At 48.0% G+C, this 16827-nt stretch overlaps 2 protein-coding genes across 2 annotated transcripts; one reads left to right on the forward strand and one right to left on the reverse strand.

Moving 5' to 3' along the window:
* Nucleotides 1-66: 66 nt before the first annotated feature.
* On the reverse strand, nucleotides 67-12662 carry LOC138445850 (uncharacterized). The gene is made up of 3 exons (XM_069600338.1): nucleotides 12489-12662; nucleotides 9374-9781; nucleotides 67-520 (listed from the first exon to the last, which is right to left on the reverse strand). The coding sequence occupies exons 1-3, from the start codon at nucleotides 12660-12662 to the stop codon at nucleotides 260-262; spliced, it is 843 nt and encodes a 280-aa protein (XP_069456439.1). The 3' UTR covers nucleotides 67-259.
* SOX17 (SRY-box transcription factor 17) lies at nucleotides 11757-14956 on the forward strand. Its single transcript, XM_069601017.1, has 2 exons — nucleotides 11757-13060; nucleotides 13623-14956. Exons 1-2 carry the CDS (start codon nucleotides 12754-12756, stop codon nucleotides 14546-14548), a joined length of 1233 nt encoding a protein of 410 aa, XP_069457118.1. The 5' UTR covers nucleotides 11757-12753; the 3' UTR covers nucleotides 14549-14956.
* The last annotated feature ends 1871 nt before the right edge of the window (nucleotides 14957-16827 follow it).

Below are 16827 nucleotides of genomic sequence, written 5' to 3' on the forward strand. Positions count from 1 at the left end.
GGAGCAATTGAGAGCAGGTTGATGTCTGAGGATCCTCCTAATAAAAAGTGTGAGCTCGTATTAATATTTTGCTTGACTTCGTTATTTTATTTTTCTAGGTTTTTTTCTTTTCTTTTTTTTTTTTTTTTTTGTATTTTAAAAGTGTCAGTGGGTGACAGATTTGGAATAAAGGGGAAACCTGATCCTTCTGCGCGGCTACTTTCAGAAGGTCCGTTTCGGACCACCCTTCATTCTCATCAGCTTTTCAAGCCCGGAGGAGTCATTTTCCCTCCAGAAATAGTGACCTGGGCGAGGAGGGAGCGGGTGGGGCTGGGCTCGGGTCTTCAGATCTCCAGGCTGTTTGCGGTGGGCGGTGGGATCTCGCTAAGTCCACCCGCAGGTGGTTGGGCCGACATGCCTTCCTCCAGCTCCTGGCTCCAGGTGAGCGCTGCGGTCCCACCTCCTCGGCAAACACCTTCAAAGAGCCCGCTGCAGATACCAAGATGGCCTTCTCCAAACACAGCGAGATTGTGGAGGGGGGCTAGGTGAAAATCATATTCTTGATCACAAACAAACACAATTAACTGGCAACTGGATTAAGATACCTAATCAGCCCAAATTATTTAGGGGCTCTTGTAACCATCACCCTTCTTTTGAAAGTGCTTAGTTACTCTGGGAGATAATACTCTGTTAATGAAATACGTGTCCAGAGGGGGCATTCCTCTTCTTAAAGTGACAGGATGAGGCTTTAGCTAGGAGCGATACAAGCTCTCAGTGAAAAGGGTGTTTTCAAGAAAAATGAATGACTGTGCAAAAGACCAACCAGTAGTCAAAGCCTCTGCAGCTTTGGCAGGGGGAAATCCTCTGATGAGCTGTCTTGGGCTGTGTTTCATTCATTCAACAAATCTTGTTGATGTATCCCTGGGTTCAGGGATAGGGCAATGCACAGCACCCATAGCATCTCAGGGAGTTAGCATTTTAATGGGGAAAGAGAGACAATAAACCGATTTAAAAACGTGATGACTGCCAGGAACAGGTACTTTAGGAAATTATAAACCAAGTGGGAGAAGAGAGTCTGACGAGTTTGTGGGGGCAGTGGCAGACATTGGCTGTTTTATGTAGGACGGTCTCCTGGAGTTGGTGTCTTTGGAGGAGGGGGCTAACCATAGCAGAATCTGGGGGACCTTGGTTCCACACAGATGGAAGAGATTGTAGGCTTCAAGGAGGAAGGAACTTGGCATGTTTTAGAAGCAGCCAGAGGCCAGTTGGCAGGAATATAGCGAAGGAGGCAGAGAGCAGTGAGAGAGGGGTAGACGGAAAGGAGAGAGTCCCTGAATGTGAGGTGTATGTGGCTGTACAGGCTGTTGTAATGCACAGGGTATCTATGTTATGCACTTGCATCGGAAATGTTCACTAGTAAAACGTACCCAACTCAAAGGCTAAGTGGAGGTGTTGGAAAGTATTTACTAATTTTCTTCATAAATATACTATTATAATTCGTTTGTTGCATACAATAAGTATTGGCAAAATCAAATTAGCAGAGGTCCTTGAACTACTGAAGACTTAACCTGCTCTTAAGAATTAAAGCTTCAGTATGAACGACCACCCTAAAACTGAACTGGTATATCAGATATGTTTGGTGAGTCTCACTACATATAATGCCCAAACCAGTTAATACATACCCATATGATTAAATATTTGTTCAAGCGTTCATGCTTCTAGTCTTTGCTTAACTAGAGCCTGCCTTTTCTAGCCCTGGGATGTTTTATCATCACACTTTCTGTAGAAAGGACACAGTAACATTTTCCTCCTTTAGCTTTGGAAAAAAAGGAAAGATGAGTCAAGGAGAGAGGTCCTTGGATTTGCTCACCTTCAGGGTTGTCCTGAGCTCTGCAAGGAGAAACAGCCATGGAAGGCGGTGTGGGGGGCGGGGGGGGGGCGGCCTGAGCCTCATCTGAAGGCTCAGGGGATTGGTCTTCATGTTAACATGGTTCCACAGAACTCTCTCTCTGAAGATGAAAATGACTCATGGGAATTCAGTCATGCATAGAAGCAGTGTAAATTAGATTGGCCAACCTCTGAACTTGGGGCAAGTCATGAAATCTGACTTGGTATGCATTATTTTCTTCATTTAAGATCATGGAGAGTAATGTGTGTGTGGGTGTGGCTGACAAGAGGGGAGAGGCTGCGTACTTACGAAGTATTTCCTCAAAACTGCCACAAGTTCTGTGAACGCTTCTGAAAAAATACTGTTTAATTCTTACTGCCCTTTCTTATCATTTTTAGTAAAAGAAAGCCCATTAGGTCAAGCCAATTTCTAGTTTTTGTTCTGGCCATGACTGAAAAGAAACATTTTTTTGTATTTTGAGATCAAACTTATAGTCTCAAAACTGTGTGTGACCCCACTCCAAACAGACAAAAATAATCCCTTGTAATTTTGTTTTTAATTGAATCCTGAGGAATTTGCCACCAAGGAAAAGCAGTAAAGAAGGAACTTTTGTTATTATAGTTTATGGTCACATTTTATACTTAAAATAATTGAAAAATGGCTTCCCTGGTGGTTCAGCAGTAAAGAACCTGCCTGCCAATGCAGGAAACTCAGGAGACTTGGGCTCAATCCCTGGGTCAGGAAGACCCCCTGGAGGAGGAAATGGCAATCCACTCCAGGGTTCTTGCCTTGGAAATCCCGTGGACAGAGGAGCCTGGCTGGCTACAATCCACGGGGTCGCAGAGAGTCAGACATGACTGAGCACACATACACAATTTAAAGATAAATTTAAGCAAGTAATTATTATGTTTTTGCCTTGCTTTTGAACATGGAAACAGTGGAGCGCTGCAGGAGACCTGCACAGAGGTGCTGCCCTGGAAGTCAAGAGCAGGCAGGTGGGGTGGCCGGGATTACAGCAAGCAAATGGCAGTTATATTAGGGTAGTGGGAGCCAGGTTCTTTACATTCAGAAAAGGCATTTAGAAATACAGAGAGGCAGCAGGCTAGCAAGAACCCTCATATGTTGGATCAGAATTGGAGGAATCTTCAAGTAACTCAGCGTTTTAATAATTTGGGGAGGAAGATAAAAATAGCTACAGATATATGCAAGATGCACACATATATATATATACTGTTGAGAGTATCTAGAAATGATGATAGCCCAGTACTCATGAGAACCCAGATTCTCGTTTCTAAACACCCTCTTTCATTAAAAGATGCTCTCAACTCATGCAGAAATGACTGAATCAGGGTTGAGTCAGGAAAATACAAGAAGAACCTGGAATTTCTTTCTTTCTTTCTAATTCTTTTTTTTCACTTTTTGGACGCCTCATGTGGCTTGTGGGATCTTAGTTACCCAGATCAAGGATCAAACCCACTCCCCTTGCACTGGAAGCATGGACTGCCAGGGATGTCCCAAGCCTGGAATATTTTGTTATGCTAAAGTATAAAGAAATAGTCAAAGGATGATTAGGACAAATCAAAAGGATACAGGAGCTAGCTTAAAAGGTGCCCCACATGCCAAATCGGTGACAACCTGAGCATTCAAACAAATAATATTAATTAAGGACAATAAAGCACTGAGTGAAGAAGGAACCTATGGCCTATGCTAATATAAAGGAAAGGAAAACTTTCTTACAGCAGAAGGAACACATAAATACAGAGGAATGATGGGAATTCAAAACCACCCTTTGTCACCCATCTTAGCAGATGCTAAGGCAGGTGGGTGGAGGCTTGATGAGGATATTGGTATAATACAGGGCACAGTTCCCCCTACAGAAAATACTTATCCATTGCATTGGGGGAAAATGATGATTTGAAGCTAGAGAAACTGGGCAGACACCAGCTGGTCAGGTGGTCAAGGTTAACTCAGCAGTATGATGAGGCTTCAGACAGCCTCCCTTGTCATGCTCTGGGAGGGGCACATCACCGTCTCTGTAGTTTTCCTGCCAGGAACGCAGGAGCCCAGACCAGAAAGACTGCGTGTGAGACCCTTATGGAATAAAAGACCTGCACTCTTGAAAACCATTAAGAACTATTAGAAAAGATGGAAGTCTAAAGAGACATGGTACCTAGGGGCAATATGTGATCCTGGATAGAATGTTGGACCAAAAGAAAGGGACTTTGTTTGCAAAATGTGAATTGGGCAAGCAGCTTAGGTAGGAATGCTATTTCCAAATAACCAATATGTTGGCTATTTGATGGCTGGTTATATGGGAGAATGTTCTCTTGAGTATTTAGACTGAATGAGACATTATGTCTCAGCCTGCTCTCAGGTGGTTCAGAAAAAAGGCTAATCGCACACATTCAGACATACACACATAGGTATTAATATATAACATGCTATATAGATGTAGTACATATTTAGGTAGTATCTACAATGTATCGGTATATGTCAGTATGCTCTATGATAAATATGACTACATATTTATATTGTTATATCCATTTACTTACTTTTTTAAAAAGAGCAAGAGAGACAGCAAATGTAGGGAAATTTTTGTTGTTTTAAATCAAGATGAAGTCAAAAGAGGTAAAATGCTAAGAAATTGGAGAGTCTTCTTTATACTATTCTTGCAACTTTTCTGTAAATTTGAGGTTATTTTAAAATAAGTGATTTAAAAAGAATGCTGTGTACTAGAATAGCTGTATGAGTAACAAGTGCATTCATATATTAGCATTTAATATATGTTATTTCCTATATAAGGCATTCCCCTGTGTCCAAGCTCTCACTGGGGTAATTTTACAGAACCTGAACAGTAAGGGTGGGTTATGCAGTTCTCTTCAGCCCTAGGACTCCCTGTATATGTCAGGTGAGTTCCAAGGAAGTGTTACATATTAATAATAAGAAAGTGTAAAAAAAAGAACCGGTTGTCTGTTTGTCTCCAAATTTCAGTTTTAAATTAGCCACTGGGGAGAAAGAAGAAAAAAAAAAAAAGTAACCACTGAAATAATCGATATTTACTAAAATAATGGCTGTTCAGTAAATCCAGAGCCTTAGTTCACAAAAACAGAACCTGGTTTGTCCTGGACGAAAGGTGGGACCTGTTGTGCAGTCTTTTAAAACATTTTTGCTTTCAGAACAGCAGCATTCCATTATTACCCAAAGCAGTACAGTCTTCTTTACAATCTCTATTTCCATTTTATCTCAATTTGCTAGTTTTCTTTAATGTACAAAAAACCTTCTCTGAATGTCCATAGACCCATACATCTGCAGACACATGAGCCCTGTTTCACTGAGCACTCTTATTCTGCAAAACTGAGTGATCATTTGTTCTCTTTTTTACCTGGAACAGTGGGTAAGAGATTGGATATTTTCTCCTTTCTTATCTGAGAACACTGAAAATGAGGCAGTTTGAAGTGACTCGCAATTACCTGGCAGAAAGTTACTGAACAATAAAGACAAGACTTTGGGATCTTTTTATACTGAAAGAGCTAGGCAGGGCATGTACATTCATGGGTCTTTTTTCCTTTAAACATGTGAGTCCCGGGCATAGTTCTCAAAATTAAACTTTTCTCTGTGCCTTTAGGAGAAGAATTTAACCCAGGTTAAATGCTCACTGCAAGGTGTCTTTGAATTTCAAAGATCTTTTAGTGGAGTACTGAATGTTTTACAATTCTGTCTTTTTTTTTTTTCCTGGCCAGTCTTAACTGAGTTTTAGAAGACTGACATGCATAAAACACTCTACTTTACCACCAAAGTAAAAATGTTGACATTTCAAATGTAATTAGAAAATGCACAATAGTTAATACACCTCTAGAAAAGCTTTTGCCAGCATAACAAATAATTTTGATTAAAACATGATAATGTTAGTTATTACTCATTATCACAGATGTTACAATATTTTTTCGTTGAAAACATTTGTTTTAGCTGTTACAATGTACATACATTCTGTATCACGGTCACCTTTTCTTATTTATTCTCCCAGTATGTCTTCACGTGCACACATTCATTAATTTAAATTTTATTTTATTATGAAATACCTGTGTAACACTTACTATGTGTTAGGTCATAGTCTAAGCCGTTAGTGAACAATTAGCTCATTTAATCCACATAAAATTCTCTGAGACCATTACTATAATTCTTCATTTTACAGAGTTGGTACAGAAAGATTCAGCAATATGTCCAAGGATGCGCAGCTGGTGAGCTGCAGAACTAGGGTTCAATCCCAAGGAGTTGGACTCCTAAACCTGTGGTTGTAACCAATATACCATGCTGTACTGTGCCTTAGATTTACTGGTACTGGGGGAATTATTGGTTGATTAAATGAACAGATGATTCTCTCGTCTCTTAGACTGGTTTGAAAACAAGGAAATCACCTAATTGCTCCATGCTTTAATTTTCCACTTCATAAAATAGAGTTGATAATATTTGCCATCCATTTCTCTCCCAAACAACAGTATACATGAAGGGAATTTACCTAGCTGCTACATGTATGTTTTGCTCCAAAGGTTTGGTCAGCTACAGGTGTAGAGGAGACCAGCAGCTTAGACTTTAAACATGTGACAATGCCACACAACTCGATATAGTTAACTATGTCTCTTTCAGTCTGAATGAAGTACAAGAGCAGAGCTTCAGAGAGCTCAACATCTTTATATCTGAACTTTATCCCCGTATAACTCTGAATTGTTTTCATTTTTTCAGCTGAATTAGAATTTGTTTGTATAAAATGATACTCAAAATATATGAGATGTCATCTCGGGCTTTGATTATGTGATCTAATAAAATACCTAATTACAAATCTTCTAAATGAAAATGTTTTCTTGTTACAGCTCTGCAGCTATGATATTTAAAAAACAAAACAAAACGATCCTGCGATCGTGATCTGATTAGGAACCACACTGGAAGTTTCTGTGCTAAAGTCCTTAACCCATGCCTTCCTACGTTCTGGTTTTATTGAGTTTCTACAAATCCCATAAGGTCTATTCACTGGCACAGACAGGGCATGGAAAGAAACTCAAGACCCACCACTGTTAACAGCAAGGGCAAATAGCTGGTCCGAGAATCCTTGCTCAATCTCCTTCTCTGTTGCCCTGCCTCCCTCCAGGGCTCTCCTGACACTCAAATGAGTTAACCTACAAGCAACTGCTTTGTAAACTGTAATCTATGACTACAAAGAAATTAACACCAAAGGTTTGGGTTTTGAAAAGTCCCCCAAAGACAGAAATCTATGTATGCACATATCCACATGCAAAATTTTCCAAGTACATTCTTAGCCTGGACTTACATGCTGAGTGGGTTCAGAAAAGCCAGAGGACTTGACCTCAGAAAAGTGAGATTTCCGGTGTTTAGTGCCTGGAGATTGAACCTCTGGCAAAGAAGACGGTGAGAGAGGATATTGCAGGCCTGAAGTCTGATGACTGTGTGTCTACACAGATGTGTCTCAGATGAAAACAGAGGTTTACAGAGATAATTCTTAGTGCCTTGCCTCCAAAGAAGATGACTCCACAATCTAATCAAGAACAACTGTGGCAGTCTGGATGGTAGGGGATTTTGGGGGAGAACGGATACATGTGTATGTATGGCTGAGTCCCTTTGCTGTCCACCTGAAACTATCATAATATTGTTAACTGGTTGTACTCCAATACAAAATAAAAAGTTTTTTAAAAAAACAATTATTATAGTATCCCTGAGCATTTACTACAAACCAATGGACTGTGTATGCAAGAGGGATATAAACAGGCTGTTGAGGTGAGGGATAAACTGGGAGACTGGGATTGATGTACGCATACACTATATATGAAATAGAGAGCTAAGGACCTATGGTATAGCACAGGGAACTCTATTCAATACTTTGCAATGACCTATATGGGTAAAGAATCTTTTAAGAAAATGGATATATGTATAACTGATTCACTTTGCTGTACATCTGAAACTAGCACAGCATTGTAAATCAACTATATTCCAATAAAGAGGCCATTAAAGAGTGCTGATAAAGCTGTTGGCAAGGTCTAGAAATGGGCAGAGAAGAAAATTCATGTAACCGAGGTCAACCCAACACTGACTGCAGAGGAATCCAACAGGACTCAGGTTCTCTGCTGTTTAGAAACACCGGAGCTGACTCTGGCTCCATTTCCAAATCTGATAGGCTTGTGGTTGTGGTTCAAGTTGCACGGGAGGGTGGGTAATGAGTGTGTCAGGAGTGGCCTGTCCTATAGCCTATTCACTTTGATCACTCCCATGATCACAGGATGCACACCTTGCCCTAACCAACCACCTGGCAAAATCCAGCCCTGCTGACTAGGGAAGCTTGGCAAGCCAGTTTACAGGGTAGAAAGGCCACCGATTGCAGGACCTCTACTAGAGGGAAAAAAAAAAAAAATTCAGAGCGCTTGGCCTAGAGGTGTCAGCATCACCTTTCCATGCCAGGAACAAGTAATTGAGGTAGAGAGGGCCTAGATTCTACCTGGGCTGCACGCGAATCAATCAGAGGGGAAGACTAATGGTACCGCACTGGGCATTTCTAAGATGCAGGGGCCTTGTCTGCTCCCGGCTGGGGGAAGAGGGGGCCGATGTGCAGGTGTCTGCTCCCGGGGGACGTCCTGCTGCTGCTAAGCCTGTCTGCTCAGCTGACGACACAGCTCCACCAGGAAAGCCCGGGCCTTTCCTGGGTGCAAGGAAAGTGGGACTGGGGTGTCAGCAGAAGTGGGCGCACAGGAACAGCTACTGAGATTGCAGTTAGAGCTCAGAGAGGCCAGAGATGAAGTGGGTGGTGAGCAGACTAGTGTGCGGCCGTAATCCGTCCTCAGGATGAGCTGGTGCCTTGCCTTCACCCCTGATGCCTCCCCCTGCGGAGTCTGAGGTTCTCCAAGCCGGGGAGTAAGGGGAAGCTGTCAGCACTCCCACCCGGGGACCCAAGCTGGGGCGGGAGGCGGAGGGGGGAATACAAGAAACACCCCCCGCGGAGACCAGTTACTGAGCAGGGAAACGGACCGGGAACAGCGCATTTCCTGCTTCTCCTGTGCAAGCCCCGGGCGCGGCCGAGCGGGAACTGGGTGACGGTCCGGGAGTCGCCGGCTGCTGGGGCGGGGTTCGGGGAGACCTCGAGGGGTCCGCGGACCAGGCGGGATGCTGGGGCGGGATGCTGGCGGAGGGCGGGGGAGAGGGCGTGGGAGCAGAACTCAAGTCTCCTGTCCTGGTGGGGAGCGAGCGTCCCCAAAGCCCTCTCGGCCCCGCGGGAGAGGCGGGCGCCCCAAAGGCAGGGTAGAGCGCCAGGTGAGAGGCGGCGGGGCTCTGGCCCTCGGGGGCCTCGCGGCGGGAGCTGGTGGCCGCGATCTCCCGGGCCCTCCTTCTTCCCCACCCCTCCCATCTCACCCGCGACTTTGAACCTCGCTTCGCGGACCCGCTGGGGACCCGCCGGGGGACCAGGAATACCCGCGAGCGATACGCAGAGCCGGCGCGCGGCCCTACCTGGGCAGTGCGGAGCCCCAGGCGCGCTCCGTGCGGCGCGCCGCCTTCCGCTCGGCTCCCGGAGGCAGCCGCGGGCACGCGACTTATAAACGCGAAGACCTGATTGTTGTTCTTTGTTCCGGGGATACCATTGTCTGTCGGTTCCCGGTGCCCGCGGCGTGCCCCCCCTTTCCCTCCGCCCTCGAGCCGAGCGGGGCTGCCCGGGTGCCCACGGCCTTCCCCGGAGGCCGAAGCGTCCTTCGTCCGGCTCCCGCTTCCCGAGCATCGAAACACAAAAGCCTGCAGGAAACCCAGGGCCGGTGCCTGGTCACGCAGGGGTCCGAACCGCTGCTCACCACCTACCCGGATTCTTCGCTGCGCCCGCCGGCCACGGGCCCGGCGGGGTAACGGGCATGGCTTCGCACCGCGCTAGTCGCGTCCTTGCCCAGACTTTCCAGCCTTGGGCCCAGCCTGGGGACTGGGCATGGATTAGCAGCCAGAAGTCAGAGGTCCCAGTCCCCGCGCGCTCCGGCCACGCGGGCGGGTGGACACGGCTCCTCCTCGCCAATCTGTCTGCCCCCCTCCCCCCGCGTAAATCTCTCGTGATGAGAAAAGCAAGGCTAGCAGGAAGCCACTCCGGATGTTTGCTGCTTTTCATGTGGCATTTGTGGCTGGCTCTGATAACATCCAGAACTCGACTTCCAACGCCGCGTTTAGTTAAGAGACTGAAATAGAAGAGTCCACACACACCTCGTGGACGGTCTGCGGCGCCGCCACCCCCCACCCCAACACGCTCCCCTCAAATCTATGACAAAAGCAGGATCAGAAGCCTGGATGAAACACAGGTAACCGCCTGCAGGAGGGACTCGTCTTGGAAAGGCACCACAATTCCTCTCTTGTAAATATAAGTAAATCGTCACTTTATAACTCCAAGGGAGAGTGTTACAATAAGTAGGGGGTGGGGGGACACCAAAATCTAAAGCTACATCTCCATCCTATGCATCCTGTGCTCTCACCTAATTTCTCAATATCTTAAAAAAAAAAGAAAACCAGTAGTTAGACTCCAAGAACAAGTGCAGGTAATAACAAGAAACTCCCATCAGTTTCTCGACCTTCTTGGCACCTCTTCCTGTAATCAGGTGGCCAAGAGGCACCCAAGGATGAATAAAATGTACAGGGTAAACCTGTGCATATATATTTTTTGAATTCACACCTGGATTGCATCTCCTGTACCCTATGTTTTTTTTTTTTAATGGAATTCATCAAATAGATTCATCTAGAAAGATAAATGTAGTCTGGAACAGGCATTATTTTTGTTTGGTTTTTCCATCGATATTTTAAGAAAACTCCTATTAGTTCACAAAACTTTTGCCCTAACAGAAAATCCTGCTTTGAGAACTTTGGAAAATATTTATTACTTTGCAACAAAGTTAGATGTGATTGCCAAGAAAACATAAAGGAACAAGGCCCTACAGGTTTAATTTGTTCTCTCTATTCCTATAGTTTCCTTACTTAGATAACCAGTTGCAATGCAATTATGCTTAATTTTCAAGCCCATATTTTTCTCTTACGGAAAAATAAGCTCTTAAAGGAAAAGTGCATAATCAGTTAAATGTGTTTAAGATTATCAGTTGTTTCAAAACCATCTATTAAAAATAACACTTCTCTATTATTTCCTTAAGCAGATTAACTTTTTTTCTTGTCTGAATCTCAGAGACCCAGGAACCAGAACCACTTTTTGGCCACTGAAGGTGGGGGTGGGGGGCAGCCAACGTCATAGATCCTCAAGGAATTAAGTTGGCTTGAAACAAGTGTGCAGAAGTTCTTCGGAGAAATAGCAAACTCAGAGAAACTAAAGGCCAATTGCTTTCAAAGCCTTTTTCTTTGTTTTTATGAATGCCCCCAGTAAGCAGTCTTGATAGACTACTTGTCAAGCAATGCCACACTGCAAGCTTCAGGCCTTACCTCCCAGATCCCGGATGTAAGCCCTAGTTTCCATCATCTCTTCACAGTAAGCAAAACAAATCTGTTGTGGAGATTGATAAAAGTTGTCTATATATGCAGGAGCGGCTGTGGGCACTGCTTTAGCAAACAACACAACACATAAACAAATACACAAATACAACAGCTTGGGTTAGTGGTTAATAGCACCAAGTCTGAGGGGAGACTTCTGGAGGTGAATTCCACTCCCCAGTGCTGTGCTAGTGGGCAAGGCCGTTAACGTCGCTGGGCCTCAGCTTCCTCTCCTGTAAGACAGAATGGGCTCTACCTCACAGGGTTATAAGGATAAACTTGTTGGCTGATGTTTGGTGTGCTGTATGTAAATTTGACAGAAGGGTTTGTTTACAAACCCACAAAAAAGTCCTCTCGAATTTAAACAGAAGTTTAAATCTTAAAAGTTTTCATTCCAGTCTTGAGAAACACTGAAGAACCCACCCCCTCCCAATACCTTAAACAGATTCCAAGGGCCACAAGTATTTTGTTCCTCAAAAGTTGCTTTATTTCCTCCATTCGACAGGCGTTTAGATAAATATCGCTATCTTTACCACATTTACGAAATCAAAACTAAATCTTCCTTTTTTTTCTGAACACATAGGAGGACATTTTGTTAAGTTTATTAAACATTTCCTGTACACATTTTCAAGGGTGGGTTAGTCTCTTTGGATAAAGCTTAAAAAAAAAAATTCTTCAGGATTTGTAACCTTGTTTTCGAAAGTAGAATTTACCTCGGACATAGCATTTTGAATATAATACAGGTACGTCGAGTCCTTGGGGAGAGAGTATTTTCCAGTTTGGAGACGATGTCCGTGGGACTCTGGGAAGAAGGCGAGCCCCCCACTGCTGAAACCTCCTCAGCTCCAGGTTGAGTGGGTGCTTCCTGCTTCGATCCGGACTGCGGTGGCCAAGTATTTCTAGGCAGCAGGGCGATCAGCACCCTAGAAGGTTGATCAGGGGGTCCCCGTTGGAGGGTGGGAGCCGCCGACGCGGCGCCAAAGCCCGGCTCCAACCCGTTTTCTCAGGGGCAGGTGTCGCCCTGGGCGCGGGGCCGGGGAGGGGGGAAGGGCGGGCGTGGGGTTGAGCTGAAACTTGGGACCTGGGCGGCGGGCTGGGCGTGGGCCTAACATCGCCGGCCGGCCCGCCCCCGCCGCTCCATTGGCCGGGTCTGTGCAGAAAAGGCCCGCGGCCGGGGGGCGCCCGCAGTGGCACTGGGCTGGCGGGGGCGCGGGTTGCGCCAGGGTCTGCGATCGATCTCTGCCAGGGACGCGGGCGGCTGGGTCCGGCCGGAGGACGCGAGCGGCCCGCCGGGCATCTCCTGTCTCGCTCCCCACCCCCTCCCCCCGGCAGGGGGAGGCGGCGTGTCCGGCAGAGGGTTGCGGGGCGCGGGGCTGGGCTGGAGCGCCATGAGCAGCCCGGATGCGGGGTACGCCAGTGACGAGCAGAGCCAGCCCCGGAGCGCGCTGCCCGCCGTGATGGCCGGCCTGGGCCCCTGTCCCTGGGCCGAGTCGCTGAGTCCTCTCGGGGACATGAAGATGAAGGGCGAGGCGGCGGCGAGCGGCGGGGCGCCGGCCGGGCCGGCGGGCCGAGCGAAGGGCGAGTCTCGCATCCGGCGGCCGATGAACGCCTTCATGGTGTGGGCGAAGGACGAGCGCAAGCGCCTGGCGCAGCAGAACCCAGATCTGCACAACGCCGAGTTGAGCAAGATGCTGGGTGAGTCCGCGCCGGGGCCCAGGCCCGGCGAACCTTGAGGCTCAGAGGGTGCGGACCTTGCGCCCGAGGCTGCGGGTGCGCGGCCCCCACGTCCTTCCCTGGGGACCTTGTTTCTTCCCGCTGCCCGATCTCCTAGTCTCCAAGAGGCTTTGGGCTTTGGCCCCCGGGTTCACCGTCGGCCGGGGCTCCGGGCAGGCGGCTCCCCGCGCATCCCAACGGCGGCGAGGGCACCCTGGCGCGGGGCTGGGTGGGTCGCCCGTTCCCCCGACTCCTGGCCAGTTCCTCGAACAAGCGCGGGTGGTGAGCGGGAAGCCGCTTCCAGGAGCGACAGAAAGGCGGTGGGGGGGGGGGATGGGGGGAATGTCTTGGAGGGCCCGAGATCTCTTGTCTTCGCCCAGTGCCCTGCCTCCACAGCCCCAACCTTCAGCCTTTCCCTTAATCCCTTCCCCCGCCCCGGGAGTGGCACCAGCCGAGGTCGCAGGGAGGCGGTAGTGCCGGGTTGGGCCTGGGAGCGCGGGCTCAGACGCTAAACCCGCGGCCCGGTCCACCCCGCGTCCCGCAGGCAAGTCGTGGAAGGCGCTAACGCTGGCGGAGAAGCGGCCGTTCGTGGAGGAGGCCGAGCGGCTGCGCGTCCAGCACATGCAGGACCATCCCAACTACAAGTACCGGCCGCGGCGGCGCAAGCAGGTGAAGCGGCTGAAGCGGGTGGAGGGCGGCTTCCTGCATGGCCTGGCCGAGCCGCCGGCGGCCGCGCTGGGCCCCGAGGGCGGCCGCGTGGCCATGGACGGCCTGGGCCTGCCCTTCCCGGAGCAGGGCTTCCCCGCGGGCCCGCCGCTGCTGCCCCCGCACCTGGGCGGCCACTACCGCGACTGCCCGGGCCTGGGCGCGCCCCAGCTCGACGGCTACCCTCTGCCCACGCCCGACACGTCCCCGCTGGACGGCGTGGAACCCGACCCGGCCTTCTTTGCCGCGCCGCTGCCTGCGGACTGTCCGGCCCCTGGGCCCTACAGCTACGCCCCGGCCGCGGACTACGCTGGGCCCCCGGAGCCACCCGGCGCGGGGCCCCTGCACCCGCGGCTGGGCCCGGAGACTGCGGGCCCCGCCATGCCGGGCCTCCTCGCGCCCCCCAGCGCCCTGCACATGTACTACGGCCCCGTGGGCTCCCCGGCGGCGGCGGCAGGAGGCGGGGGACGCGGCTTCCAGATGCCGCCGCAGCCGCCCCCGCCCGGCCCGGGGCAGCCGTCGCCCCCGCCAGAGGCGCTACACTGCCGGGACAGCGCAGAACCGGGCGCTCCGGCCGAGCTACTCGGGGAGGTGGAGCGCACAGAGTTCGAACAGTACCTGCACTTCGTGTGCAAGCCGGAGATGGGGCTCCCCTACCCAGGACACGACGCCGGCGTGACCCTGCCCGACGGCCACGGGGCCCTGTCCTCGGTGGTGTCCGATGCCAGCTCCGCGGTGTATTACTGCAACTATCCCGACGTGTGAGCCGTCTCCGCCCGCCGGCCCTGCGGCCAAAAGCGCGCACAGTGTTACACACCTCCCCAAGGATCGAGGGACACTCAGCCTCGCGTCGAATTGTGTTGTTTTTAAGTTGCCTTGGCGTATAATTTATGGTAATTTATTTTGTCTGCCACTTGAACACTTGAGGGGGGTGGGGAATAAAACGGGGCAGGTGGTGTCTGAAGATCGGTTCAGACCCTTGTTTCCCACAGTGGCCCTTGTCAAAACCCCATTTCCAAGTTCAAGCTCACAAGTTCAAGTTCACCACTGGGTCCGGGAACGACTCGCTTCGTTTTTCAAAGCTTTATTAATCAACGAAATTTTTATCCCGGGTGTGTTTTTTTTTTTTCAATCTTTAAAAATAAAATAAAATCTGGAATTCTCTGTCACAAAGGCTAGTTTTTGAGATCCCTGTTAAAGTAACTATAACACTAAACATATAGTCACAGTGAATTTCTCATTCTCTTGTAATAGTAGACCTGAATGACTTGAAGGGGAAGCCCTCAAATAAACATTTGGGCATCCCTGGTTGATTTTGCTAGGGGAAAGGAAACTCACAGAATGAGCCTAACTTATGCATTTCAGGTGACCCTAGTCTCTACATAGTAATGGTTAATCATAATTCTCTTAACTATTTTCAGTTTTGATATATCACTTTCAAACTCAGGAGAGTATCCAGGTAACTTTGGTTGTATCTTGAGACCTGCATAAAGAGGCTTTTGGATAAATTTTTTTCTTTTCTGCATTTTACCATGAGTCGTTAAAACTCCCTCTCAATACTGAAATCGCCAGTTATCACAGGTCTACACCTTGGAAAGCAGTGTTGCTGGGTTAAAACTAATTGGAAAGAGTCATAGGAACTAATCAAAATAAAATGTGCATTGTGACCTCAACTGTTAGTGAAGCTTAGCACCTATCGTTTCAGTGGGATATTTTGCTATAAGTTGCATATGGGGCTTGCTGCAGTTCCTGATACCTGCCGTTCTTAGCTTGGGAGGAATCCAAGGAGGATACGTAGGCAGAATACTTTGCAAATGCAACTACAGCTGCAGTCCTGGGGCATCACTGTCCTGCCCTATCAGGGAAGAAACTGAGTCACAGGTTTTGAAGCTGATCAGCCTTGCTCTGTGTTTGTGGCCCTTCCCATCACACTTAGTAGATGAGACGTAAATGGATGGATACAGATGATTCACAATGGGCATTTCCTGTACCAGGTGTTTCATCAATGCTGTCTTGTACTGATTTGAGCCTGATGAAGCCTGGGAGTTTAGGTGCAATTCTCCCCATTTTGCAAGTGACACATGGAGGCACAGATCCCTTACTTGCTCTGTACAAGGTAAAAGCCTGGTGTTGCAAGTTCTGACAATATATTTGTTCACATTTGTTTTTCCTTTGTGCACAGTATATCCTTGGGCAGGGGGAGAACTTGCTTTCTGGTTGTAAGAAGCTACCATTGTCTATACCGATAAATGCTATAGAGAAAAGGAAGGGGTAGGAAGGCGGCTTAAAGCATTTATCTTGAGGGTTGTCTGAACTGAGATGGTCGGCTGGCTGGATTCTCTGGAGAAATAGGGCATGTCTTTTTATTTTTTTTTAAGAGTTCCTGGATGTTAGGAATGTTCAAGATAAAAATTTCAGTGAGGAAAATAAGTCTATTTTGTTAGGCATAACAGTTTACCTTAAACATTTGATGTGCAAACCTTCAGTGTTCTAGCTATCCACTTTATTTGCCTTTAGTACCCTACACTATTCTTTCTTCCTCTGACCCCAGACAGGTTCTGTTTCCTGCATTCCTGGTGGATAAAGTGAGCAGAGGTACCTCACCTGCTGAGGGTCAAGGCCGGGTCACCAGTTCAGACCCCACCAGGCATTTTTAGGGCACAAGGAGAGTCAGTTCTACCTTTTGCTGCTGCCTCTCAAAAAAATTAAGATGTGGACTTCCCTGGTGGTCCAGCGGTTAAGATTCTGCTTCCACTGCAGGGGGCACAGGTATCATCCCTGGTAGGAGAATTCTGCATGCTGTTGTGGTATGGCCAATAATAATAATAATAAATAGGGAAAAGAGGAAAGGAGAAAAGAAAGCGTTTCAAAGAAACAAAAGTCCCATGAAGTCACATTCTTAACTACTCACCAGGGAAAGGTCAAATAATGAGAGGGAAAATAAGAATTAAAACGGTTCAGCATTTCTAATGCCTTTAACTCCAAATGGAGGGAAATTAGTTCTCACAATAACTCTTAGGGGCAGAAGCTCTTGCCTATTCCTT

This window comes from Ovis canadensis, chromosome 9 (assembly GCF_042477335.2).
Source record: "Ovis canadensis isolate MfBH-ARS-UI-01 breed Bighorn chromosome 9, ARS-UI_OviCan_v2, whole genome shotgun sequence".
NCBI classification, from domain to species: Eukaryota; Metazoa; Chordata; class Mammalia; order Artiodactyla; family Bovidae; genus Ovis; species Ovis canadensis.